At 38.5% G+C, this 26641-nt stretch overlaps 1 protein-coding gene across 3 annotated transcripts in view; it reads left to right on the forward strand.

Annotated features, from left to right (window-relative positions):
• Nucleotides 1-23396, forward strand: part of SPHKAP (SPHK1 interactor, AKAP domain containing) — a 70282-nt gene extending 46886 nt beyond the window's left edge. For 2 of the 3 annotated variants that reach the window (XM_032192953.1, XM_032192954.1), the window contains 9 exons: nucleotides 579-638; nucleotides 3731-3865; nucleotides 6829-7084; nucleotides 7371-11103; nucleotides 15363-15542; nucleotides 17472-17558; nucleotides 19617-19669; nucleotides 19754-19938; nucleotides 21194-23396. In XM_032192953.1, the coding sequence (XP_032048844.1) occupies nucleotides 579-638; nucleotides 3731-3865; nucleotides 6829-7084; nucleotides 7371-11103; nucleotides 15363-15542; nucleotides 17472-17558; nucleotides 19617-19669; nucleotides 19754-19938; nucleotides 21194-21337 (4833 nt within the window). In that variant the 3' untranslated portion in view covers nucleotides 21338-23396. The remainder of the gene's footprint in view (nucleotides 1-578; nucleotides 639-3730; nucleotides 3866-6828; nucleotides 7085-7370; nucleotides 11104-15362; nucleotides 15543-17471; nucleotides 17559-19616; nucleotides 19670-19753; nucleotides 19939-21193) is intronic. The other variant, XM_032192955.1, reaches the window with a different exon arrangement.
• Nucleotides 23397-26641: the final 3245 nt, after the last annotated feature.

The raw sequence follows: 26641 nt of genomic DNA on the forward strand, positions 1-26641 counted from the left end.
ATCACACATAAACCTAGCAAATATTAAGCTGTTCTCTGCTACCTACTGCAGTACCTGGTTAGCACTGAAAACTTCTGCTTGCAGATTGGCTTATGAACTTCTTGTTAGGAAAAAACACTACAGTATTTCTTTGACATGGAGAAAACTCTAGAGGAAACTCACAATTTGTACAGATACCCATACTTGCACTTAGATTTAGTAGCAAGTGGCTGAAAAGAGGAATTCATTGGAAAAGCAAGACATGAATAATTTCTGACACGTGATCAAATGCATTTTCAATATTTCCTGTATCTTTTCCTCTAACCTCTGTATTACAATTTATCAGCAAGATTTGCCCATTCATGAGATGAAATAATTGTCAGAGCAGGTGAAGCCATGAATCTTCTTCTGTCCCTTTTTTGTACTTTTTATTTTATTATTTTAAGAGTTTTGCTGTTCTCTTTGCTAACTTTTCTTGCACTGGGAAAACACTGCACATATTCAGCTGTAAGAGTAGAAAAGGAACATAAATTGGCTTAAAAAGAGTTGCTACCATTCTAGTGTGACTTTGTAAGCTACTGTTTTCTTTCTTATTTCAGGTTTGCTTTGTGAATTTAGATGCAAATAGAGATGATTGCAGCGATGAGCAAGTGCAACAGGTAACAATTTCTGTCCTAATAACATGTACAATGAATGTAGATACACCAGGACTTTCCAAAACAAACCCAGAACAAAATTCTATGGACAATTCAAAGACAGAATTTAGCTCTTACAGAACGGAATGCACCATGAAATGAATGCATTTCAATGCCTGTCCCTATTTTGTAGCTTTTCTTATTCCCATCCCCGAAATGCCTACTTTATTACTGCAACCTGTGAATTAACAGCATTTATCCTGTCAGTGGACTTCTTGCTCAGCCATGGTTTTGTCAGAGACTTGGATGTGTCATACATCCAGGTATTTAATTTGACACAATAATACATCAAAATCATTTCTGAAGTCACTCTTTGCTATTGTCAAAAAGCCTTTGAAACTTTAGTCATTTGGCCCATCTCACTCAGTCAAACTCCAGGTGGTTTGAATGTGTGGTCTTGAGGAAAAGATTAGATAAAACAGAACTAGAGGTGTGTTTGACCTGCTTAACTGAAAGTTTAGAGGGGTAGGAAAAAAGGGGGGATTTAAATACATACAGAAAAAAAAAAAAAAAGAAAAAGAAAAAAAGCTTGGTTACTTTACAAAAAACTAAGACAAACTATGTCATGATATTCTATTTAAAATATGTATGCTCATTCCAAAACATTCTCAAATCTGAGGAACTCACATTTTAAAGGTATGGCCCAATAATCAATTTTGAGCTTACATCTTCCTTTACCAGTTCATTTCCATCATCCTGGCTTGGTGCCTATGCCTGACACGTAACTGCTCGCAGCAGTATGTGGTAAGTGCACAAAGGCACGGTCTCCTGGCTATTCAGGGGGTTCCTCAGTAAAGCGTTTAGGTTAGTTTGCTGGAACCATTTTAGCTCATGGGAGGACAACCGATGTAGGGAACTAGTTGCCTCCTGCAAGTTGTAAATTAGCTGTTTCTCTGTGCCGTTTTCTACGTCCTGGATCTGTGAAAATTCAGGTGACAAAAATAAATACAGTTTCTTGCAGAAAAATTATTTTTCTGTTAAATCAGCAGGTTAACTGTGCAGAACAGATTGAGAGGTTTAACTTCACTGATCCCACAAAAGTATCGGTTGTTTTCTAATAAACAATCAATTTGCTAGCTAATCCTTAAACTGGTTTAATGCAGCCACTGTTTACAATAGCTGGAGATGAGTTTATTCCTTCACAAGCACAAATCATCTCTGAAAGCAGCAGCAGCATGATTTTTACCTCTCAGCCCTACAGCAGCAGTGCACACACCACTGGCACGCTTCACGTGGCCACCAGTACCTTTGTTCCCAGCAGAGTCAGCAGCCCCCAAGCACTGCCCCCCAGGGTGCCCACCCCTGCCACCTCCCGTGACTCGTACCAGCACAACCACACCTTTTGGGCTCGTTTTACAAATACACTTTCTGGTGCAGAGTCAACACATTCATTAGGTGTGACTAGGGCTGATATTTTAATTTTCAGTGTAGATAATAAAACACTCGATGCTAGCACAGGCATTGTGTATTCTTCCTATAGTACTGCATTTAATGTAAATTGGCTTTGAGTGAGGTGGGGTTTTAATACCCACTAACGCAGTGAAAGCATATCACATAAGAAAATATGTTAGCATAGCTGTCATTCATATGAAATATATAATTATTTACTAATAGATACTGTTGGGGTTTTGCATTATCCTCTGGACCTTGAAACGGGTTACACTGTTGGAGGGCTTTTTATTATTTTTTTAAAAAGCATAATCATCTTTCCATTATTTTTTATTCTGAACAAAAAGCAAATTCAAAAGTCATAATTTTGTACCTAAAAAAATCTGATAGAATGTGGCAATTTAAGCAGTAAAAGATAGAGATATGTAGAGAAATGTGTGTGATAACAGAAAGGTTATAATTTAAAAAAAAGAAAAGATGAGAACTTTTTTGAGCTATACTGAAATGTCAAACTGAAGTGCTGAATTTAGTTATGTCAAATATAAATACTTAGCCCCATCTGAAGATCAGTCTACTGAAAAGTAAATTGTTCCCCAAAACCGAATTAGATTTGCTAAGCCAGAAAGTTTTATTATATCTAATTTAATTCACTCTGAGGAAAAATAACAGTACTGCAAGATTATCATTCTAAAGATGAAAAGGAAAAAGTAAAGTGTCATTGAATTGCATAGTAACTAAAGCATGGGGCTGGGTACATGAGATCTGCATTCCCTTAATGGCTTTGCCATTTGATGAGTTCTGTTCGTGTATAAAATGGAAGTGGTATTTACTTCCTCTGGAACGGGTTGTCCTTGATTTCCTGTTCATAACGCACACTGAGATCCTCGGCAAGAAAGGACTGCAAGCACTCTTAGAGCAGGTATTGTCCTCCTTGTCTGGCCTTTGTGCACTAATGAGCCCAGATACTTACTGGCACACCACTGGGACTATAGCAGTATTGCAGTACAAATTTCCTGTGTTACTAAGCATGATTGATGTTATTGTTATTGCCATCTTTGGCTCTAGCAAATACATGACAGCCAGAAAGCGACTGCATCATTACAAATGAAAGGTCATGAAAGTGTCCAGTGGAGCAGCAAAGAAGCGTATATTCCATCTGTGTATTAAATACTTTTGTTATTCCAGATTTAGAAATGCATTAATTTGATCAGCAATTTAAAGCTAACTTTCCCTTTGGGTTCTTGCCTATCATATGCCTGAAAGATTTGCCCTATTCTCATTACCATACTTATCATCTAAACCAGAAAAGATTCATCAACAAACACAGTGTTCTCAGTCTCTTAGGAACTCTCTTGTAATAGGAAAGCCAAGCATTTAGATGTGCAAAGGCAGTCAAGCTCTTTAGCACATACCAGTGTAAGGGATGACAGATTGTCCTACTGCAGTGCTGTGCAGGAGCTTACACTATCACCATAGTCATGGCCTGGGGGCTCAAAAGGAAGAACATGCATTTTAATGCTGCCAGTTCCACTTTTGATGAACTCGAAATAGTAAGTTTGAGCTTTCTAAAGGAATGCCTACGTTGTATTTCATTTTGTTATTTATGAATATAACTGCACAACTCAGACTTCATTACCTGAGAGCAAGATCTGTCTTTCAAACTACAGAAACTGATCAGCGTCTCTCCAAATCTCCCCAAACTCATCAGTTCTATGAATGTACAACCACCGAAGGAAAACGAAATAGTCCTGCTGAGTGGATTAACGTCAGGAAACCTTCAAGCTGATTATGAAGTTCCCCAGGTAGGAATCATAAACTCTTCTTTAGAACCACATCACAGCTGTGAAGGAATTTGGAAACTGGAAAAAGGAAGGTGAAAACAGGGACTGTATACCAGTTTAAGAACTGAGTAGCAGCTTGCAAACATAAAAATATATAGAGAGAGAAACTTTTTTTTGAGAAGTTAAGTGTAAGAGAGGGGAGGACAAAGACAGAGGAGAGATGCCTCTCCTCTGCATAGATCCTGCAGATATCTGGGTTACAGATGATAATGCTGTAAGCCACATTAACAGTTGATACTTCAGGAAAGGCAGGCAGTGGTGGCAGAGATGATTCACAATCCCAGATTTCAAGAGTAGAGTAGCAGGAGTCAGAAGGACAGCACAGAGGGGGAAAAGGAATGAAATAACATTTTCTGTACACACAGCTACAACAGGGCACAACTCCTACAGACTCCCTTCCAAGTGAAGTCTTTCTTACTACTGAAGTCTACTTCCTACTTTTGTTCCCAGTCCATCTGGTCCCACACATCTACCTCAGAAAAAAGCTGACAAAAGGGCTTGAAAATCCTAGAGGCTACCCTAAGCCTGAATATGACAACTGAAAATACCAGGACACATTAACCATATCAGAGCTGATACTTCATTTAGCTTCTGTCAATGTAAAAAGTAATTAACGCATAAATTAAAACTTAGCATTTAAAAGAGCTAAAGGCAAAGTTCTCACACAAACTCCTTCACTCCTGTTATTGCCAATGAAATGTGCCATAATCAGAAACTGCAGGCCAAAAATTCCTCCTACTGGCACCACATTGAGAAAGGAAACAAATGATAACATTTGCTTAAAGGCATTTCAACACACAAGTTCCAGGAACTTAACTCCTTATTATAATAAAAAGGTGGTTTGCAGGGAGTTGGGGGCGTTTTGTTTTGTTTTTTTAAAAAATAAAAAATTCCTTTCCACTTTTATCTTGTTATTTCTTTCTCTTCGTGTCTGTGCAAAGAAAAATAACAAAAAATACTTTGGTATTTCCGGTCCGATTATGATCTCATTTGCCTAAGCATGAATTGGAAACCACTTCATTAAAACTGCAGATGTGTCCTGCAGTACAAAACTGTCTAACTAGCTTAAAAATGAACAGGTAACTGCAGGAAGGGAAAAAAAAAAAAAAAAAAAAAAAAAAGTCAGAAAACTTTCTTCCACTGATACTGATTTGTGTACATAAATCTTCATGAAGCAGGCACTAGCTATTTTATTTTATACCAATGAGATGCTCATTAAAGAGAGAAATTACCTGATTATAGAGCTTCCTTGCCACTTGTGACTAGTGGCTGAATTGAGAAAGATTTAGAAAGAAAAGCACACAAGCCTTGGGTGGGGGTAGAGGTGCTCCAAGCCAGGCATCCCTGGGGGGAAGCCTCTGTGGTACACGCAGCGATAACACTGCTTCCCAATTAAAGAGTCAGCCCAGTGCTAAAGGAACACGGCCATTGGGACTAGCAGCTTTCACAGACGGTAGGTAACAGAAATAAAAACTAACCTACATTTCTGTAAGATGAGTAGAGCTTTTGCATTGAGATAGTGAGATTTATTGAATAGATAAGCAAATGCTATGTTGGCCCTTATATTTTGTAGGCTTTCCGGAGAACTTCATTTGTAAGGAGACTTGCATCATCCTTATACCCTTTCACAAGCATAGCCCTGCAAACCAAGGACTGGAGAAACAGCATGGGAATGTTTGCTCTAAGACTGCATCTGTTATTAATAACAGTTCTCACAACACAGCATATGCTTAGGTCTGATTCAGTAACAATTCCTGAGGGGCTATTAAAAAAAAAAAAAAAAAAAATTAAATCTTTCTTTTGTATTTTACTTTTAACAGGCTAACATATCTGGTTTTCTGTTCAGACACATTTTTCAGTTGTAAAGGAATAGTAGGCTAATAAAACAGGCAGTTCCAACAAAATAATCATCCCACTATTATTACTAAGTTTCTACTTTGCTTTCACACCCATTCCTAGGATGGGGTTGCGTTATGTTAGGTACTCTGCAAATGCACAGGGAGTCCAGGGTGTCTTTTACATAGCTGAAAATCTTGATCCAGAGTTGGTTACACTTAGGCTGTCTCCTTCCTGGGGGTCTTGAGTTAAAGCTCACAAGCTACAAAAATTTGGCTTTGCTTCAGAGTATATCTGAACCACAAACACAGTCCCATGCAGAGATATCAACTTAGCTTTGAGGGAGTATAAACATCCAACAGGTTTAATATCAATAAAGTGAGGATAACAAGAGTTCTTTTTTCTCAGTTTCTGCCCAACTTCCTGCTTAACTATACAGCCTCTCTAGCTAAGACATCTTTTATGTAAAGGTTCACCACATTGCACGTTTGCAATTGGAGGTTATGCTGGTCTGAAATAACAGGGTTTTGAGCAAATAAGGAGTGAGAGGAATAACAAAGAAAATAAAACTATCTTAAAATAGTTTGCAAGAACATCTAAAGGTGACCCGCTCTTCATCTCACCAGCCAGTATGTACAGGGCTGCCTTCAAAACAAGCGTTTCAGCAGAAATTATCCTGAAACGGAATTCATGCCCACAAACAATTCCCTCCAGAGACAGGTAATACTGGGTGGCGTGAGGGCTGTAATAATAGTGTGTCAGGTGGCTAACTCTGACATAGTTTAAAGCCAGTAACACTGTCATTAAAACAAGAAATTGATTGGAAAAAAAAAAAATGGTTATTTCAACAAAGACACCCCTGTGATGCAACTGGGTTCTCTATTAAAATGCTTCTTTAACAGATATTGATCCAAGTGGTCTTATTTTGGCATATATCTGACTGCACACTGTGTTACAAATTTCTAAATGACAAACTGTATCTTCACAACAGAACATTCCTGAGATTTTGATGGAGGGATGCTTAAAACAAGCTTGTTTGTTTGTTTGTTTTTAATTAAATAACTCTTTGAGATTCTTTTCCCCTCTAGTGTCCTTGGCTAGCAGATGTCTGCTTGGTTCAGTGTGCAAGGGGGAACAGGAAGAACAGTGCAAGCTGCATCATCTTTGAAATAAACAAGTTTCTGATTGGGCTTGAGCTTGTTCAGGAGAGACAGCTGCAGATAGAAGCTCATGTCTCAAAGCCTGAGGATGACACAAACTGCTCAGTGTCCTCAATAGAAGAAGATTTCCTCACAGCATCTGAGCACCTCGAGGAGGAAAACGAGGCTGATGAGTATAAAACTGGTAAAAGCAATGAGACTGAGCATAATTCTGCTATTGCATAATTCTGTATTGCAGAACAGCCATAGCAGTACTTACAGAAATTGTACTCAGTGTTAATGTATGCATATATTTGTTTGTAATTTAGAAAACGGATGGCCATTCATACTTTAAATTTTTCTTCAAAGACAAGGATACGTGGTTGTACAGCAGTTTTACAGAGCAGTAATGCATTAGACAGTTATACAACCATTTTCTTTTTAAAGTTCCATAGTATTCTGCAAAGATTAATACCTTACTTTTCTTTTAGTAGGCCATGAAAAAATAAGTGTTTCAGAATCATCTTCAGATATCAAAAAAAATAAAGGAAAAGGATTTGAGAATCTCCACTACAGGAAAGCCAGGTTGCCATTAATTCTGGAAGGAAATTCCATTAATAAAGAAAATACAGCTACTAGAGTCTCTGAAGCTGTGAATGCTGTGGCTGAAGATGGCATCTCACAACCTGAAGATAAGCCAGACCAAGAAATCCCATGGCAGAAGGAATTAGTGGAAACAGCTACATCATCTGTCAGTACTAGTAATTTGACTAGTGTGGTTGAACACTCCTGCTCAGTTAATGTATTAGAAGATGTATCTTTAACCAAAATGGCTAAAGAGGAGCTGGGGCCTCTTCATGACCCCATAGCAAAACACATCAGTAAGGTAGACATAGAGGAATGTGCAGGTGGTAGGAAAAGTGATCCCCCCTGGCAACATGAGCAAGCATCTACAGGTCAGTATGCCACAAATTTAGCAGAATCTGTTCTGCAAGATGCATTCATCAGACTGTCACAGTCTCAACCCACTTTTAATGAGGAGGCTGCGGTCAGCATCTCTGTAGGGAGCTCCTGCAAGTCAGAAGATGTGTCTGCTGCCCGATCATGGAATGAACTTCCAAAGATCGTCATAGTGCAAAGTCCAGACAGCTGTGAGAATGTGTCTGACTGGCCAGGGTCTGCCTTCCCAAACGTGTGCCACTGGACTGAATCAGAAAGTTCTGCTGAAGTTTCAGATTACTTCGAGGAAGAACATTCAAATGGGCAAAGCCAGAGTGCACTGGAGATGGCCTTGGCATGTGCAGCGACTGTCATTGGAACCATCTCAAGTCCGCAGGCTGCAGAAAAGTTCAGACAGGACCAAGAAACCACAGACTCCAAAAATGGAGCAGTAGATAATGAAGAGACACAGACGGCATCTTCACAGCTACTTGAGGATTGTGCTGGTACAGAATATTCATTTCCATCTGCGCTGTGTGGCATGACTCAGGTAGCAAGTGCTGTAGCAGTCTGTGGACTGGGGGAAGCAAAGGAAGAGAAGTACCCTGCAACTTCGGGTGGTCTGCTGCCTGCAGCTCAGACTTCTGCAGCCATCACTCTTCATTGCAGCATAGCTATAGGAAGCAGCATGGAGAAGCTGAATGATAGCATTGCAGAGGCACTTCTCAAAGAGGCATCAACAATTTTGACAAAACCCAATACATACAAAAATGTAGGGCATTTTATGGAATCCATGAATGGAAGAATTATTGAAACAGCAGCAAGGCCACAGATTCCACACTCTGATGGAGTAATCAGGGATGAACTTGCACAAAACTTATCTAATATTATTCTACGTCATTCTATCGAAGAGGTTAGGAAGAAGAGACAGCTACAGCCCCCTTCAGAAAACAGCTCAAGTACACAAGACATTTTCATGGAGACTGCAAATGAGTTGCTTTTTAATGTGATATATTTCACTTGCAAGAAGATGAATGACATAAGACAAGTTGAAGAGTGTTCTCCTCTGTTTTCTGACAGCCCAAAAGCCAAAAAAGTAACAAGAGTGGAAGGATGGCCTACACAGGCAACCACACATGAAACATCACACAGACCCCTTGATCATTCTGCTGTTAAGTCATTTGGTACATGTTACAGTGCTAGCAAAGAACTTGGAAATGGTACAGGCACTAGGAAAACTAACATGAGAGATATAAATAGCAAGGAAAGTGCCACACTGAATTCAGAACTAAGTAGAGCCACTGGGCATAATGCGCTTGTTGCAAAAACGTCTCCCAAGAAAAGATACCTGAAAAGAACCACACGAGACTGTTACAAATCCCCAAATCAGGGTAGCAATCAGAAGAAGATTCACAGATCATTTTCAGACAGAGAAAACATCTTTGCAAACAATGAATGCAGGCATGGCGTTCAAGAACAACAGTCTTCCAATGCCGCTGTGAATGCAGATAACCAGCTGAAGCATAAGTGTGATGCTGTGCTAAAAGATGAAGTCCAAGTTAGCTTATCTTTGTTAGGAAGCCATGTCTTGCTTCCTTCTCAGCCTGTGCTCCAGGTGAAACATTCAAGAGATAAATATTGCATAACAGATTTTGCAGAAGAATTGGCAGAAACAGTGGTCTCTATGGCAACAGAAATAGCTGCCATTTGTCTTGAAAACTCAAATGGAAAGCAACCCTGGTTCTGTGCATGGAAGAGAGGCAATGAGTATCTGGTGACCCAGAGTTTGTCATGCAGAACCATGAAGAGGAAAAAGGAAACCCATGCTAACAGCTCAGTTGTTCGGAAGCACAGGGCACCTAGACTCAGCGAGATCAAAAGAAAGACAGATGAGCATCCTGAGCTAAAGGAAAAGTTGATGAATCGGGTAGTAGATGAATCTATAAACCTTGAGGATGCACCAGATTCTGTCAATATCTTTGCAAATGAAGTGGCTGCAAAGATCATGAACCTCACTGAACTCTCCATGGTTGATAGCATCTGGCAAGGTCCAAACCATCCCAGGAACAGGCTGCACTGTGACAGATGGAGCCGAGCCAAGGCCTCAAGCTGTGAGAGCATCCCAGAGGAGGATGCAGATTCCAAAGCCTCTGTCAATACCTTAGGCCTAATGAACACCTTTGGTCAATCGGTGAGCCAGACAAGTTCTGTCTCAAAGCAATCTAGCTGTGAAAGCATTACAGATGAATTTTCAAGATTTATGGTGAACCAGATGGAAAATGAAGGAAGAGGCTTTGATTTATTACTGGATTACTATGCAGGAAAAAATGCAAACAACATCTTAACTTCTGCTTTGCAACAAGTAGCCAAGAAAAATGGTCACCTTAACGTAAGACCAAGTTGCCCATCCAAACAGTCCAGTACAGAAAGCATAACAGAAGAATTTTATAGGTATATGCTAAGAGAAATAGAGAAGGAAAACAAAGATAACTTATCGTCCCCTCGAAATTCAAAGGACTGGTGTGGCAGTTTGCTACCACCCTCTCTACGATCACCTTTTTGCTTCAGACAATCCTCGATGCCTGACACCAGATCATGCAGCTCTAGACTAACAGTTAACATCCCAGTCAAGGCAAATTCATTAGATGGATTTGCCCAGCATCACCGGGATTCCCTAAGCGTACAGCCAGTCAGTACTGTGGCTTCTTCAGGTCTTTGCAAGTCTGATTCCTGCCTGTACCAAAGATGCAAGACTGACCAGATCACTGATATGTTGATTCACGAGACGTGGGCGAGTTCTATTGAATCTCTAATGCGCAAGAACAAAATCATAGCAGATGAGGCAGAGGTTGCAGAGGCAGATCGCTTTCACAGTGATTCCCCACCACATGTGGAACAATATGCAAACAGACTGGCTGCAAATATTGTTGAAAGTGGTAAAAGTTTAATAGTTGTCCAGCAGGATTCCTTTGATTCTATGAGCCAAGATCATATGCTGGAAAGCAAATATCCCCAAAGCACAACTCAGATTCAGACAAAACCCAAAAGAGATGAAATAAATTTGGATGAGCAAAAAGAGAAGATGAAGAGCCCTGGATGCCTCCCTGCAGGTCAGCACAGGGAAGTGCCTTTAATTCAGATAGAAACTGATCAACGAGATGAGCCAGATAAAGACTCTGAGTCCTTAACTTCACATGACTCTTCTGGAAAGGAGCATCAAAGCAATGAAAAACCTCCAGAAGCTTATGCTGGGAAGCACACAGTTTCTGGTTACTTACTGAATAGGTAGGTGATAAACAGAAAATCAGCTTATTGCTTCGCTGTTCAATTTCCCAGTAAACATAATTGTGATGAAGGAAGAAGATGAAGAGGATTTTTTTGGAGAAATAGGATAGATTATCACTGCAGGTTTCTAACTACATAAAACTACCAAATTATACATCACGGTGCTGGTATGTGGAACAAACTTTTGTTAAATATTACAGTATTATGGTTCTAAGTTTCAAATCCAATACCACACAGACAAGTAAATTTTTCCTTTCACACTAGGTCTTCCACAGTCAAGAAAGGAGAGATGGATGAAGTGTGATTTTTCATTTAGCACTGGCTGAGATCTCAATCCAAAACTAAAAATCAGAATTAGTATAAAACAGAAAATAGAATTTGAGCTGTAGTTCTCTCCTGTGCTTGCTTATGTACCCAACATTTTGCGTACCTGGAAACAAGACCAGGCTTCCAAAAGCTTGAGGTTCAGCTTTGTGTTTACAGTCTGGAAGAATAAGTAATAAAAATTTTTTACTGGAAGGGGAGAATAAATTAAAAGCACCCCTCAACTACTTGAGTTCAACCTCTCGGTAGAATTCAGATAGAGAATAGAATAAAATTTCATTTGGTGGAGTTTATAGCACAGCTTAACACCCTCTCCTTGCAGCTATACTCCTTTTGTTGAGGAATCTAAACTTTGATTAAGGCAAAGGGTAAGCCCTGTTGTGCGAGAGCGTCGTGCAAGCACAGAGGATTACTGTGGATGTTAGGAGGTTAAGAGCAAAGCTGTCTCTCAAGGTATTGCCTATTTTTTAACTATACTTCTTAATCATATTTGTTATTTTAATGGTGTCTAAGCTGCCAATCACTCAGAGGATCGCAGCACTCTGAGATAACAGAGTGCTAGAAAGAGTGCAGATACTAGTGTTCGAAACCATTTTGTAGCTCATTTTATGCTAGGCAGTGCTGTGTTTTGGCTTTTGACAAAGCTCTGCTGGAAGTGAGAAAGCATGCACTTCCCTGTGTATGGTAGCAATTAGGTGGATAATTACTATAGTCTCTCTATTTTGTGCTGACTCTCCCCCACTAACCTTCATCTTCCTTGGAATGCAACCTGCTTTTAATAAGATACATTTAGAAATCTGCCTATTTGGAATCTTGACTGTTTGGAAATAAAGTTATTTTCTGCACAGTTTGTGAGCCCTTTAATAACAGCTTTTCGTCTATGTTTGATGCAGAGTTCTCAAAGTGCCTATTGAAAGTTTAAAGTCATAGGATTGGTAGAGCAGAATTAGTACCCAGAGGCTACACCTATATTAGCACTTTCTTTGGCAATGCCTTGCAGTTCTGAACCAACTCATTCCCATTTCTATGCATCAGCTCTGTGTGCAGCATGCAAAGCAGATTCCCTTGGGAGGAATGTCAATGAGAAGCTGTGCTCCAAGTGGGGACCAGGTGTGCTCGTCCCCCAGCTAGCAAGGGGTAGCTTCTGGTGATTCTTCACATGGATTTGAACCACTTGTGGCAGGGCCATCTGGACCAAGCAGAGGCTGAAGTAAAAACCCTGAAACATGTAACAGATAAACAAGTGTCAGCACCACTTGCTTTGATCCACTGAACTACTCCTATTGTGTGCAATTACTTGGAAGAATAGGTACAGGCACACAGGACTCCAGGCAAAATACCAAGCAGACATATAGTCGTTATCAAAAAGCATCACTGGTCTGTCACATAAGTGCATAATGAATCAAACGAACCCAAAGTGCTCCCATAAGGTTGCTACCCCCCCAAAAAATCTCTTATATTTTGGGCTTTATATTGGATGCTTCCTGCCTTGTATTAAAATAGCCTCTGGATAGCACCACTACCCTGCTACCGAGCTGCTCAGGATGATGAGTTTTGTACCCAAGAGGTCAGAGATGACAGTTTGGGATATTTGACAGATGTTGACTGCCTTGTAGTTCAAAGGCCCTTGGGCAAATACATTGCCTTTCTCTCTGTATAGGAGGCTGCCTCTCTCTCTAACATTCAGCATTAGCACAGCAACTTCTCAGTTGTCTCCAGAGTGAGAGCACAGCACATGGAGATATCCATAGTGATTTTATCTTAGTATATTCTTAATTGAGTTAATTACTTGGGGACAATAGAATTTTGGGGTTGATCTCTTGCTCTAACCAAATTCAGGATGCCTTAGCCATACCTACAGATAAAAGCCTGGAGAAATTCTCACTTTCAGAGGGGTCCTCCAGAGAGTTGCAAGTACATGACATTTTTATTTTTTTTTAAATCACAGAGTTGCAAAAACAGACCATCCAGTAAATATTAACAAAAACTAGTTTTGCTTTAACTGTTACTCTGTTACAGCTGTAATTAATTCTTTCTGATCACCCAGAAAGAGGTGGCATTTTTTATTATATACTTTTCTGCCTGCATAGCAAAAATCCTTTGGTAAATCTCACTATGCACAGTTTGCCTGTGAAAAGTTACCTTAACTATAGTTTTTATTCTTCATTTGTGTATATATACAACATACACGCATGCATGCATGGCACACATCAAGTATGAAGATTTATAAACCATTTTTTCCTAACCCTGTATTCTTCAAAATCAATCTGGTTTCTACCTATTGCAAACTTACCAAGAGAAAAAATTATTTTATCCATCCACAACCAAAGCAATAAAGCTTTTAAGAAATACAGCAGGCTAAAAGTCATTAGTGATTCACAACCCACAATGCTTTCCTACTTTTACTTTTAGACCTTTCTTGAATCTACACTGTTCACAGGGTAGAAGAGCTGGAGGCTTGCTTTTATGATAGGGTGATCCATGCAAGGGTATGTGAATGTGGATATCTGTAGGAGTCAGTTCCGCTAAGAAAAAAAAGTGTGAAATGTCATAGACTTGCTACAGAATGCGCAACTATACTTGTAGGAAAAGCTCTAAGTATATCACCTCAGAAAAATTTTCTTCCTGCAACATGCAGTTAAGGAAGTGGGTATGGTTTAAGTGTGTCTATGTAGCCAGTGGAGCACGTTGTGGTCTCATGTGATGGAAGGTGTTGTTCGTTTGTTGTTTTTTTTTTTACTTGCTAACTTGCTATAAATGATATATCTGAATGTTGTAGGTCTTTTCTGTGTTGCTTTAAAATAGGTGGCTTTGTTTGAAATGCATTCAGTAAAACTTTTCTGAAAATTTCTGCTGCATTTAAATAAAGCAAAGTGCGTTTCAAGCAATTCAGAAAAATGTACACAAAACAGAAATGAGAGACCTTTAGAAAGTAACATTGTCAGTGAAGATGCTGCGCAATGTGTTGGTATTTTTCATGTCAGGTTGAGTTAGGTTTACAACAAAAAATTCCATAGTAGAATGCACTCATTCTCCAATCTGGGATCCTGCACAGCTCAGACAGGAACTAGATGCACCTGATTTCATCTTATTATTTCACTTCTAGATAGGATAATACTGTCGTCTTCTGTTCTTATACTCTATTATAACAATTTTGACCTTATATATGTGTATACACACACACACACACACACCATGCATTTCTACTTCTTGATTAACATATTTTGTGAAGTTTACCACTACTGTCATACACCAGAAACTGGAGAAATCTGAACATACAGATAAAAAACAATCTGTATAGAACTCAACATGCTCCATCTCTTCATTGTTAAGAATTACCACTGGCATTAGAAGAGCAGGCAAGGATAATTTTTGATCCAGATTTTATTCTCAATTACCTCCCCTAGCTAGAAAACGTTCACATACACATGTAACATACTTAACTATAATCAATGGTCCCATAAAAATAAGAGATCACATTAAGCAGGCAGAAAACCTTGTCAAGAAACTTTTTCACCCACCATCAGGACAGAAATTTAGTACCTATATGTAGTTCCAACTATGCTGTCATTCTGCACTAATATTTATCCCATATTTCCACCACTCGTTGACCAAAGTACATTAAGCAATAAATTTATTCACCAAGCAGCTCTTTTTGTACAAGTTAAGCCTTTTCTATGCATATGTCCACATATGGCTTATTTTGCTTTGTATTTGTTTATAGCACCAACAAGAAGACCATTTTTAAAGAGCATCCCAGACCATATGTTGAACTAGTCTTCTCATATGAATTTATAAGTTTGTCCAGTCTCTTGCATCTGTACAGTTTGTGCAGCTCAGTTAACTTTAATGAGTAGCATTGCCTGAAGATTTGCAGTAGTAGTTTGTTTGCCTATATTACAATTATCAATATGCCTTCCTTATCATCCTACCAGCAAGAATGCTCAGAGCAGACTGGATGCTGAAGTACCAGGAGAGACAAAAACAGCTGAAGAATTTCCAAACCATCTCAGCAGCAGTGAAGAAAGCACTGGTAGCTGGTCCCAGCTGGCCAACGATGAGGACAATCCAGATGACACAAGTAGCTACTTACAACTCAGTGAACGATCCCTGAGGTACCGTTATTATCTGTTCTCAGTATACATAATGGTTTGGTCAACTAAGCATATGATTTGATAACCATATGTTGGAAATGAGGGGCAATAACTAAAGATTGAGAACATTGTAAAGAAAGCCTAGTGACAGTTCATCTCATTTAAAAATAAAAAAAAATAAAAAATAAGAGCCACGTCCTCATTTTCTGCCAGATGTTTGTTTTGGTGAGCAGTTACATTCAGACCATGAAAGCACTTCCTTGCCCCATGCAAGTGCCCCCATCCTACAGTGAAAGGGCTGTCAGGCAAGCTAATTGCTATGATCTTTGCTTTGCTTTATTTGCTACTGTTTCCAAAACAATGACATCTTTTTAGCCAAAACTGATGAGACTGCTATTCCCACCAGGTATCTGTATAATGAGAGCACAGATAGCACCCTGATCTGCTTAGACTAGCACAGGGAAGCGGATCAAAAAAGGATAGCTGAGTTTGCCCCTAGTATGCATAAGTTCCAGTGTTCCCACTGCACTGTGCCACTTTGTTTTCCTACTCTAGCCAGGACATGTTTAAAGGTGTTACCTAGCCCTTAGAGTATGCACAAACAAATGTTAGTTTGACTTCAGCCCTTTCACAACTTCAAATTGAGCAAGGTTTTTTCTTACCTTTTTTCAAGGTTTTTTTTTTTCCTCCTTAAATCTGATCTTAAATCAGATTTTAAAAAATATTGTCAAGTAATTACTTCTTTCTCTTGGGTATTAAGACAGGAAGGGAAGACTATGGTAACAAAGCAGGTAGAAGAGTCTGTCAGAGAGCACTGTTGGCTCATTGAAAAAAATGGGTGAACATTCACCTCGTTGTAGTATCAACCCTTGAAATCTTTGGTATAAGAGAGCTAATGCATTGTGCCATTTGGCTCTGCATTGAAACTGAAATTGTCTCTGAAGTCTGAATGCATGGCAGACTGACCTTGATTCAGGGAAAAAAAAAAAATGATGGAGAAAAGAATTGTCTAGACAATACCTCAGATGTAAGGAATAATACTATTATCTGCTTTTCTAGTGTAAATTAATTGGTTCAAGTTTACTTAACGCACAGAATTCATTGATGCTAACTGACTAGCAGCCAGCAAATTCACAACCTGTTCAGACTATTACAGCTGTGTAAACATTCACTGTCAAGCATGTAGTACCTGTTCACTTTATAACATTGCTATTTTTTCCAAGTATTCTTAGGTTTTATACTTCATCCTTTTGAAGCAGCCAAAGAATACTTCGAGGTATTAATGGTCCCAACGAGCATTGGCTTTTTAACTGAAGTCTCAGTCTTTCAGAGTAGCCAGAAGCATCAGGGACCATCACTCTACCTGAGGCAGCCTCAGATCCCTGACAGTACGTAGGGTAGGATGTAATATGCTGAAACTGCTGCTGGTTACAGGCACGGAGTCAGCCAACAGGTAAGTAGTATAATAGGCAACCTCAGTGTGTGTGTATATATACATACATATACATGTACCTATATCTATATACACATACACAAACAAACCTTGGTTTAACTCAACACATTCTGAATCTGTATCTGAGTCTCTGCAAGTTTTTCCAGGACATCTCTATGCTTGGTAATCTTTCTTTTCAAGGACACACGCAGACTGTTTTTCTGTTTGAGACTGAATGTTCATTGCATAAGCTATTCACAAGAAGACAGTCTATGATTTTTTTCAGTTCACAGCATCACTTGATACATCATCTGCCTAAAACTATTTTAATAAAAAATTCATTATTTTGAGCAGATTAGTGTGCTGCATTCTGGGAAACACTTGCTGAGCACAGTTGATTTTGTGGAACTCTGCATAACAGGGGACTGCCTCCTCACTTTACTTGTACAGAAAAAAAAAATGTATAGAGATGTGTTCAGTGCAGCTTGGCACTAATATTTAAACTTTTGCTTTGTCAGCAATGGCAACAGCAGTACAACTAGCAGTCTTGGCATTATGGACCTGGAAATTTATCAGGAGAACATGTCACCTTCTCCTATAATTAAGTAAGTAGTCACTGAAGTGAGATTTGATGTTTAGTCTAATTTTAACTGCAAATCATTTACACCATCTAAAATGCGCCAAGCCCTGCTTTGCACCTGCTGCTTAGCCTGCCCTTAGTTTCAGAAAAGCTCACAAGTAGGTGTCTGTGCAGTGTGGAAGCATTAGACGGTGAAAAGTTACAGGAAAGCCCACCCAGGTGGACCTCTTGAGAATATGGATCCAACTGTTTTGCCTAGAAGACAGCCTTCTGAGCATCCATTTCACATTGTGTGAACTTTCTTCTCTGAGAAATTTCAAATATTACCAAAACTTTAATGTAAGAGCAAGTAAGATCAAGCAAATAAAGATCAATTAAAGTAATATATATATATATGGCATTATTATTGTAATTTGGCTTAAGTTATGTCTTAAGTATTGTTTCAGGGTTTTTTTCTATCGAGCATACAAAGTAATTGTCAAGAGATGTGTAAGAATTTGCCTGAAGATGCTGGTACCCTGAAACATGATATGTACCAGTCAGCTGGTGAATGCCACGATGAAGACAGGGCATGGCCACTGCAGAAGAGTACATACAGACTGTAGATCACATATTGAACACAGAAACTTTGTGAAGTCAGTTATATCAGAAGACCTTTATAGCTCATTACCAGGCTATTCTACAACAAACCATCCTGCTTTTGAGAAGCTCTTTTTGTTTTTTTTTTTTTTGTCAGAAACCCAGACATTTGTATTTCTGTAGAGTTGCATGCATTCTCTCTGGATCAGGACACTAACCTCGTTAAAACATTTCCATCTTAACAGTAGGCAGCGATACCTCCTACACACATTCCTTAAGGTCACCCCTCTCCCTGACATTTCCAAAGATTAAAGTGATACACTTCCAACTCCTCATTAGCTTTCAGTGGCTATTCACAGGTGTTAGCCAACAGGCACGAGATCCTGGCAGGACAGATGTTGGGGAACACAGCACCACCACTCAGGGCAGTTCGTCCTTCCACAAATCAAAGTCAAGGCCCAGAATACATCTGCTGTTCAAACAGAACACTGGTAAAATAAAATCTGATGGAAGGGACATTATTAGGCACCTATGATTCTGTCATGACAAACCATAGACTGCATACTGCCATTTTACTCTTCCACATCTTGCAGTAACCACTACACAAGTGTGTGTATATGCTTGGTCCTTTGAAGCCTTGGGGGAGATTCTGAAAGCCTGTGAAAGAGCATGGTAAGGGTAGCATCCTCCCATGTGGGAAACGATGTCTTGCTGTCCTTCGCTGAGGACAGAACAGGACAGCCCAGAAATACCTAAGTGCCAACTCTGCAGTACTGACAAAGTGATTGCCAGAACTAACATCAGACATGAATTTTCAGGTTCCTGCCACATGTACAGGAGCGTGGACATTATGTTCAGAAATGGAAGCTGAAGCAGTGAAAATGTAGCCAGGGTTTGTAGTTTAACAGGAAAAATGGAACATTAAGAAGAGAAGTCTTGAAATTTTTGCAAAGTGTAAGCAGAATTTGTTTATCCAAACAGTTAATATATTTGAGAAGAGCAGTAGTTGAAGACATTGATAGCTATGTTTGTGTTTAGCTATGGAAAATAGTTAAACTGTTAAAAAATAATAGTTAATATAAATTAATAAAACTAGTAAGCAAAACTGAAAAAAAATCACCCAACAACTATAGCACTGCAAAACGCAGACACTGGAAATTCAGTATTTCCCCCTAGGTTACAAGACCTGCTGCATCTTACCATAATGCCATTCTCTTTGTCATTACATAAACCACAAAGATACGCAGATAAAACGTAACACGTAGTGCAACTGGTACAAGTACTTCATCATATCACAGGAATAACACTGCAATTCCCATGGCTTTTCCTGATTTACAGATTAAATTACTGTAATATATTCAGCCTTTTATTATTTTATCCTGTTTAGCATATTTCTTGCAGTTTTCTAGGTCTTACATTGGGCGAGAAGTTTGTCCATCATGACGCGGTGTTGTAGACTGTTCCTAAATATCACTAACAAGCTTTGTTGTTGTTTGTTTCTAAGTGAATTAGTAGAAGAAAAGGTTTTCCTTAAAGAACAGACAGAAAATACAGAGGGTAAGTTGAACCTTATCAATCACAGCATACAATTTGAAGTTAATACATAGAATTCCACGGTAACTGTTGGAATTATTTTTCCAGAAAGTACTTCAGGGCTCTCAGTGGGAACAGCCAATTGTCAGAAGGACCTCTTGGTGATAAATTTTGATCTGGAACCAGAATGCCCTGACGCAGAGCTTCGAGCCACCCTGCAGTGGATAGCTGCTTCTGAACTTGGAATCCCAACCATCTATTTTAAAAAATCTCAGGAAAACAGAATTGAAAAGGTAGCGTTCACAGAATTGGGCACAATATTAATTCACTTTAATCGCAGTAACAGTTATGATGTATTGAAGTTACTGAGCCTAAAAGCAATTTTATTCCTGAATCAGTTCACAATCTGCTGGAGACACCACTAAATGCTATCTACAACATTTCAGAAATAACCAGAATGACCTTTTCCAAGGTCAGAAAGATTGGTTCAAGCCTTAAAGCTAATGAGAAGTGTCACAGTATTCAAATCAATTAATGAAAAAAAGTATTACAAATCAGTATTTTCATCTGTTAAAATAATGTCTATGGGAAGATCATATTGAGTAGCAGAGATATTGTTTGATTTTCTTGAGTACATGCATTTGGGAATCGCAAACATAATTTAAAATGCATTCAGCATCAACAGTCCAAATTGCATCTAATTAAAGAAACAGCTGTCAGCTTCACCCATGTGCTTTGGCAAACAGTTAATTCAATTGCAAAAATACACTAGGGAATAATGAAGCACATCCTGCCTACAACAGTGCTCTTGGAAATCGTGTGCCTATTAAGTATCGTTAAAATACATATTAAAAGTTTAGGCTTCAGTATGTAAATAGCAAACAGCTACACGAACTAGAGACACAATATTTTCTTGTGTCGTTTAAAACTGGAAATGTAGAAGGAGCAAGCTAATTAGATATTGATTGTGAAATTCAAGGAAATGAAAAGCTTTGATTTTCATTTATATGCTGCTGAAAAAAAGTGGGACCAGATGTGTGACACTGTGAAGCCCATTATTAAGTACAAAGTGGACAAAATTCAGGATTTTTTACAGCTGTTTAAGAATGTATATTTAACCCTTGATTTATATGGAGACTAAACAAAACAGGCAAATATAGAACCTAATCGTGATTCAACCACAACTGTGGCAAAAGTCTTCGTGTGACAGTTTACCCAGAAACACTCACCAGTACTGTTTGAATATTTGAAACACTGGGTGGAAATACAGAAACACAAATGTAAGTTAAAATATAACTGATGGTAATGAAGGAGGATATATTTCTGTGAAATGGATAGCCACATTTTCATTATTTTAAGAGTGAGTTGTTTATAGGTTTTGATTCTGTAGCAAGCTCACTTTCACTGTTCTCGCTTTTGCTGATAGAGCACTGTACATAAGGATGGTCTCACAGCTGTTTGCATGTAATTCATTTAACAAAACCTTAGCAAAGTGCTAATCAAATCCTAAGTGCTATCGCTTTTTTTGTTTGTTTTCCTCTAATTTAGTTTTTAGATGTTGTGCAACTAGTTCAACGGAAGTCCTGGAAGGTTGGTGATATCTTTCATGCTGTGGTGCAGTACTGCAAGCTCAGTGAGGAAGGCAGAGAGATGACACCAAGCCTGTTTGATTGGCTCCTTGAATTGGGTTAAGAAAGTTCACCTGTTGGCATTTTTGTTTTAATCCAGTTTAAATAAGCAGTGATTTGTGTAACGCTCTGACTTTCAAACATCACTGAGTACAACGAGCAAAGACAGACAAACTCTACAGAAACAGCACGCGTCTGTTCCACAGCTGAGCACTGAGCAAAGTGAAACCAAGGCGTATTGTATCTTTCTGTATCCTGAGGGACTCTTGACATATTGTGCTATAGGATGTACTGTACTAGGATGGGATGGATTTTTAGCCTTCTGAATTAATGGACTACACAATAAAGACTTAAATCTCCAATAAGATCCATTTTCATCAATTTGATTAAATCAATCAGCTGAAATGGGATAGTATGCTAACATTCAGTTCTAAAACAACACTGATGTTTGTACAGTTTACCTATTAGAACCTGAGTGTGTTCCAGGATGCACAGAGAAACCCATGTCCCTAGAAAATTAAAACAAAACCAAACCTCCAAGGTCTTCTAAGGGGTAAAAACTTTTGAACACACCAGATCTTTCCAGTTAGATGGCACAATAAAAGCCTACTGAAAACACATTTCAGTTTATTTCCATGCAGTTATTTCTCTCCCATAGCTGTTTGCCATCCCTGTATTCTTCTCAAGGAAATGAGATCTAGAATCTCAGTTAGTACCCTTAAAAGAAATTTCTTTTCCCTCAGAGGCAGTGCAGTTTGGGATCTCTATGCCTGGTATGTCCCCGAGCACAGCTCTGTGAGTCATGGGAGTCACGGCAGCGGGTTTCTGAAGTCCTGTCCCACTACAGGCCTGCCAGGTGACCTCAGGCGAGTCATTTCACCTCTGTGCCTCAGTGTCCCTACCTGGTTAAAGGGAGTGATGATAGTAAATGTGTTACACAAAGTGCTTTTATTTAAAGCACCATGTAACATGCTACATGTGAGTTAAAAGTAGTGAAAAAATATTATTTTAGTTCTAGCTTAATCAAGTAAATTGTTAATAAAGTAAAAAAATACACATCTGAAAAGAGTGCTGCCTCGACAGAAAGTTATGAAAATTAAGATTTTTAAGAAATCAAAATGATTGTTAAAATCTCAGCACACGTGCTTGTTCATTTTGGATGCAAGTGTTTGGACTATGTATGATAGTTCACATTGCTATAACATTTATATAACTTTGATAAGATATACTACAGCATCTTCTTGCTGATCTGTTAGTATCATGTGCTCAGTGATACTCTCGACTCTGCCAAAGAGATTGGTTTTGAATTTAAAGGTAAATATAACCTATCACATCAAAGCTCTTCTGAGATTTATTTCTTTGAAAATCTTTATCTTTTGCCTCTCCCTTCCCAAATAGCATAATAGAAAACCAGCCTTTCCCAATAAAATATTTAAGAAATTTTATTTTCCATATAACAATATATGCTTCTGTACTATTACTTGGGAGGGGGGGGGGAAGAGAAAACTATCCTTTTGCACTAACTATTTTTGAAGATTTTGAAGTAGTTTTAAATAATTTATGAAAAAGAGCCATATTATTCTCAATTTTATCTTTAAAACCATTCATGAAGTTGAATGATTTTCACTCATTTGTTGAGAGAAACAAATTGTCAGTGAAACCTAATACAGAACATTAAATAACATGAGAAATTCTACATCTCTGCAACATATACAGAACAGTGGAGGTCTCTTTATTGTTGAGATAAAGGTCAGTTTGTTGCATACACTAAACTTAATTGTGCAGTCACTGGGCTTATTCCTACAAACTGCTGAACATCCACAACTCACACCAACACGCGTGGTAACACTGAATGCTCAGCATTTCCGAGGCTGAAAGTCAGTAAAAAGCACCAAGTATTATATAAAAGTGCTTTGAGTTAATAAATGGGAAAGTGTATTTATTTTAAGCCAAATACAGTTAGTTGTCAGTATATCAATTTTTTGCTGTGATAGAATTAATGTTTACTTATCCTACAAAGCACAAATATCATGACTAAGTTGTAAGCGTGATGCAGTTTCTCTGTATAGTTCTTAATGTTGCAGTTTGTTCAGAAATAAATTTATGTTATAACATGTCGTCTTTGTCTTCCTAAAAAAAAAAAATGTTCGACCAATTAAATAATATTTGCATGTCATCCCTGTAGCATCCATTATTTGTTTCTCAAAGCAATGCTTCTGAATGAAACATCTGACCCACAGCCCTAACTAAAGCAGCACTGGGTTTTACCTCATTCCCAGAGCAGTGGCTTTCCTCACATTCCACAATTCATTCAGGTGACATAAGGCTAATCAGAACATTCTTGCTATCACAGAAAATAAATTACACATTCATTGCAAAGAATTAACCCCAGAATAATGCCAACATAACAAAACCCTGTTAGTGCTTACTAATATGTTTACAGTTTATATGCTTACAGACATTAAGGAGTTTCTTCTGTCAAAGTCTGCAAGAATATTTACTTCCCTACTGCCTAGATGGAAAGGTATTTCTACTGCTAAACAAAAAAAGGAAACCAACATTTAACATAGCTGTTTAAATTAGAACAGGAGTTGTTGTTCACTATTAAAAAAGATATATCCTGAAAAAAAATTCAAGTCAACTTTAAATACATAAGAACTTCATACAATGTACAAGATTTTAGTAAAAGCCTTAGAGTAAATTATGTGTGGTTTAGCCTGTTTACCTGAGTGGGATGCACGTTGTTAATACCATGAGGATGCAGTGAGTGGCTGCTCACTGTCTTTTGCAACATAAAAGCTAGAACCCATCAAATTAAACCCATAAAATAAACAAAAAGAGGTGACTCTTAATCAGATGAAAGGATGCAAAACTTGGGCATAGGTTCAAGTGGAGCCTGATTAAGTACTTGAAAGTGATGCACCATGATTTTGTAAAGAGAGAAGCCCTATAATACTCAGGGAATCCCTGGCTATCCAAAGCAGCCCATGAGATTTGCTTCTGCAGCAGGTGCAGTGCAGGTCCCAGTAGTGGCTGTACAACCCAGCTAACAAAGTGCAGAACGTGGCCTGTAAATACCTGAATTACACAGGAGAACTACCTATTGAAAAAACAAGCATTTAAAAAGATTTTGCATTTAGTTTGGTTTAGCTTAGGGTGCTTTCAATAGTGGAATTATTAGAATCTGAAAAACAATCTTCCTCCATTTTGTGAGAAATCTTCAGTGTTACGACAGTCTTCAGTAGCTTACTCATTGTATCGCGGTCAATAATGAAAACTGTTGCCTATTTACATTTAGCCTATTAAATTCCACAAATAACTTTCTGGAGAGGCTGATTTAACTTTCTCCTGTCTGGTTTCACACAGAGATGCATAACATGAGTATAGGGATGTCACAATGAATCCTACACTCTGATGTTCAAAATGCCTTTAAAAAACAGCAAAAACCACCCACACTCAAATCAAGAGCCCACATAAGTCACTTAATAAATTATAAAAAATAAAAGTCCAACTGAGAAGGAAATTTTAATTCAAGCCAGAGCCATTCCTAAGTAACATTTAAGCAAACTCACAATGCCACTGCATTAACGTTTAAAATCCACTCTAAGGCCGTTGCCATCACTAGGAATAGGCCCTCAGAAAATACCTTGTAGTTGCCAAGCATTTAGCAGGATAGACAGTTAATTAGTTTGACAATCCAGCTGTCTAATTTAAAACAATTTGTGTAGGACAGGTCTGGCTGAGGGGTACTGTGCCCTCCTCCAAGCTTCAGCTGAAAATCACACAGTACAGCACAGCAAACTGGAACATCCAACCACGCAGGGCATGTTCCATATCCTTTCACTGACTACCCAGGAAATACAAGTGACCACACAGGAGGAGCACAAAAGCAAGTTCTTGCAAAATGCCATTTTTAAAACCTGAGTGGGTATGAGTATTAACATCATCCTCACATATTCAGAAAAGGATCTGAATCTCAAGAGACACAAAAAGCATATGTCAAGTCTAAGTACACCTCATACACTTACATGGAAATCTTTGTCCTTGTCTTGCAAAATGTATGTACTGTCCTGGGAAAACAACATGACACAAGCTAAGGGCTTCTTTCTCCATAAAAAGAAACTTGTATATTCACAGAGGTAAATGCTAGAAGGATTAAGAGGTCTAAAGGACAGAAACAATAAAGCAAATTTGATTTCCACTGCGACAGTCCTTACTGCAGCAAACTCCAGGAGCCTCCTGCAGTAATGCTTGTCAATAACATGTCAGGGGGTGAAGCTGACAGAGTTTCGATAAGATGCTGAAAACCTCGCTCCACTCCATCTGCTCTGTGATTACAAGTGGGAATCACTCAAGTGGTAGCTTGGAGAGCACAAGGTATGTAGAAGCCAAGTGCTTTGGTAAGACTTAAAATGTACCAGACAACAGAGTTAGAGCACACACAAGAAATTTTGGTTGTGAAGACTGAAGTGGTATCAAGCTGGTTTCATTCATAGACAGAATGGTTTTAGAATGATAAATCTATAGAACGCACTCTTGATAAGTCTTTGTATAATGTATTAAATCTACGTGTGGGTAAATCAAGGTGTAGAGAGCCTACCATCGAAGCATACACATGTATGCTAGTATACACCTAGCACATACACAAGCATATACCTGGTGTACCATTTAAGTTTTTTGAAGTACCAAGTCAGTACATTTTTCCACAGTGCTGTGAATTGGAGCAGATGTATTAAACATTTGAGCAAGAAACCTGGATAACATAACATGAAAAGTAGTTCTATTCCCTCAGGAAACCTAAAGAGAAACAAAGTCCATGTGGCCTCCCAGTTCAATGCTTTGTCTGTGAAACCTCAACTCAGTCAGAATTTTATCATAAAAAATAGGACAAGGACCAAAAGCTAGAAGATACTACAGGTGTTTGATTCATTGAATCGCTAGCATAGTACAGGAGAAAATTAATAATGGAATAGAAAATAGAAAATAACACAAAGATTAAGCAAAAATCTATTTCCTTTTCACAGTCCAAAGATTTTTTTGTGTGATCATTTTACAGCAGGTCAAATTTCAGTTTTTAACTATAGAGCAGTATTTGCACGTTTCATTATACTCTGTTTCCTCCACTTTCATTAACCAGAATTCACCATTTCACATCTCCTATTAAAGTTGCAAATTGATTTAGGGGTTTTGATCAGTTCTAAAATAAAACAGAAATGTATTGTCCTTCCTGACCCTTTTAATTCTAGATTAGGGAGACACTCTGATACCACAAGTCTTTGCACAAGACAGAAGGAAACACCACAAGCATTACTGCAACATTAATACTAGCCATCTTGTCTCCTGCTACGGGTTTAATTCTAAATGAGGC

Source organism: Aythya fuligula, chromosome 9 (assembly GCF_009819795.1).
Source record: "Aythya fuligula isolate bAytFul2 chromosome 9, bAytFul2.pri, whole genome shotgun sequence".
Classification (NCBI taxonomy): Eukaryota; Metazoa; Chordata; class Aves; order Anseriformes; family Anatidae; genus Aythya; species Aythya fuligula.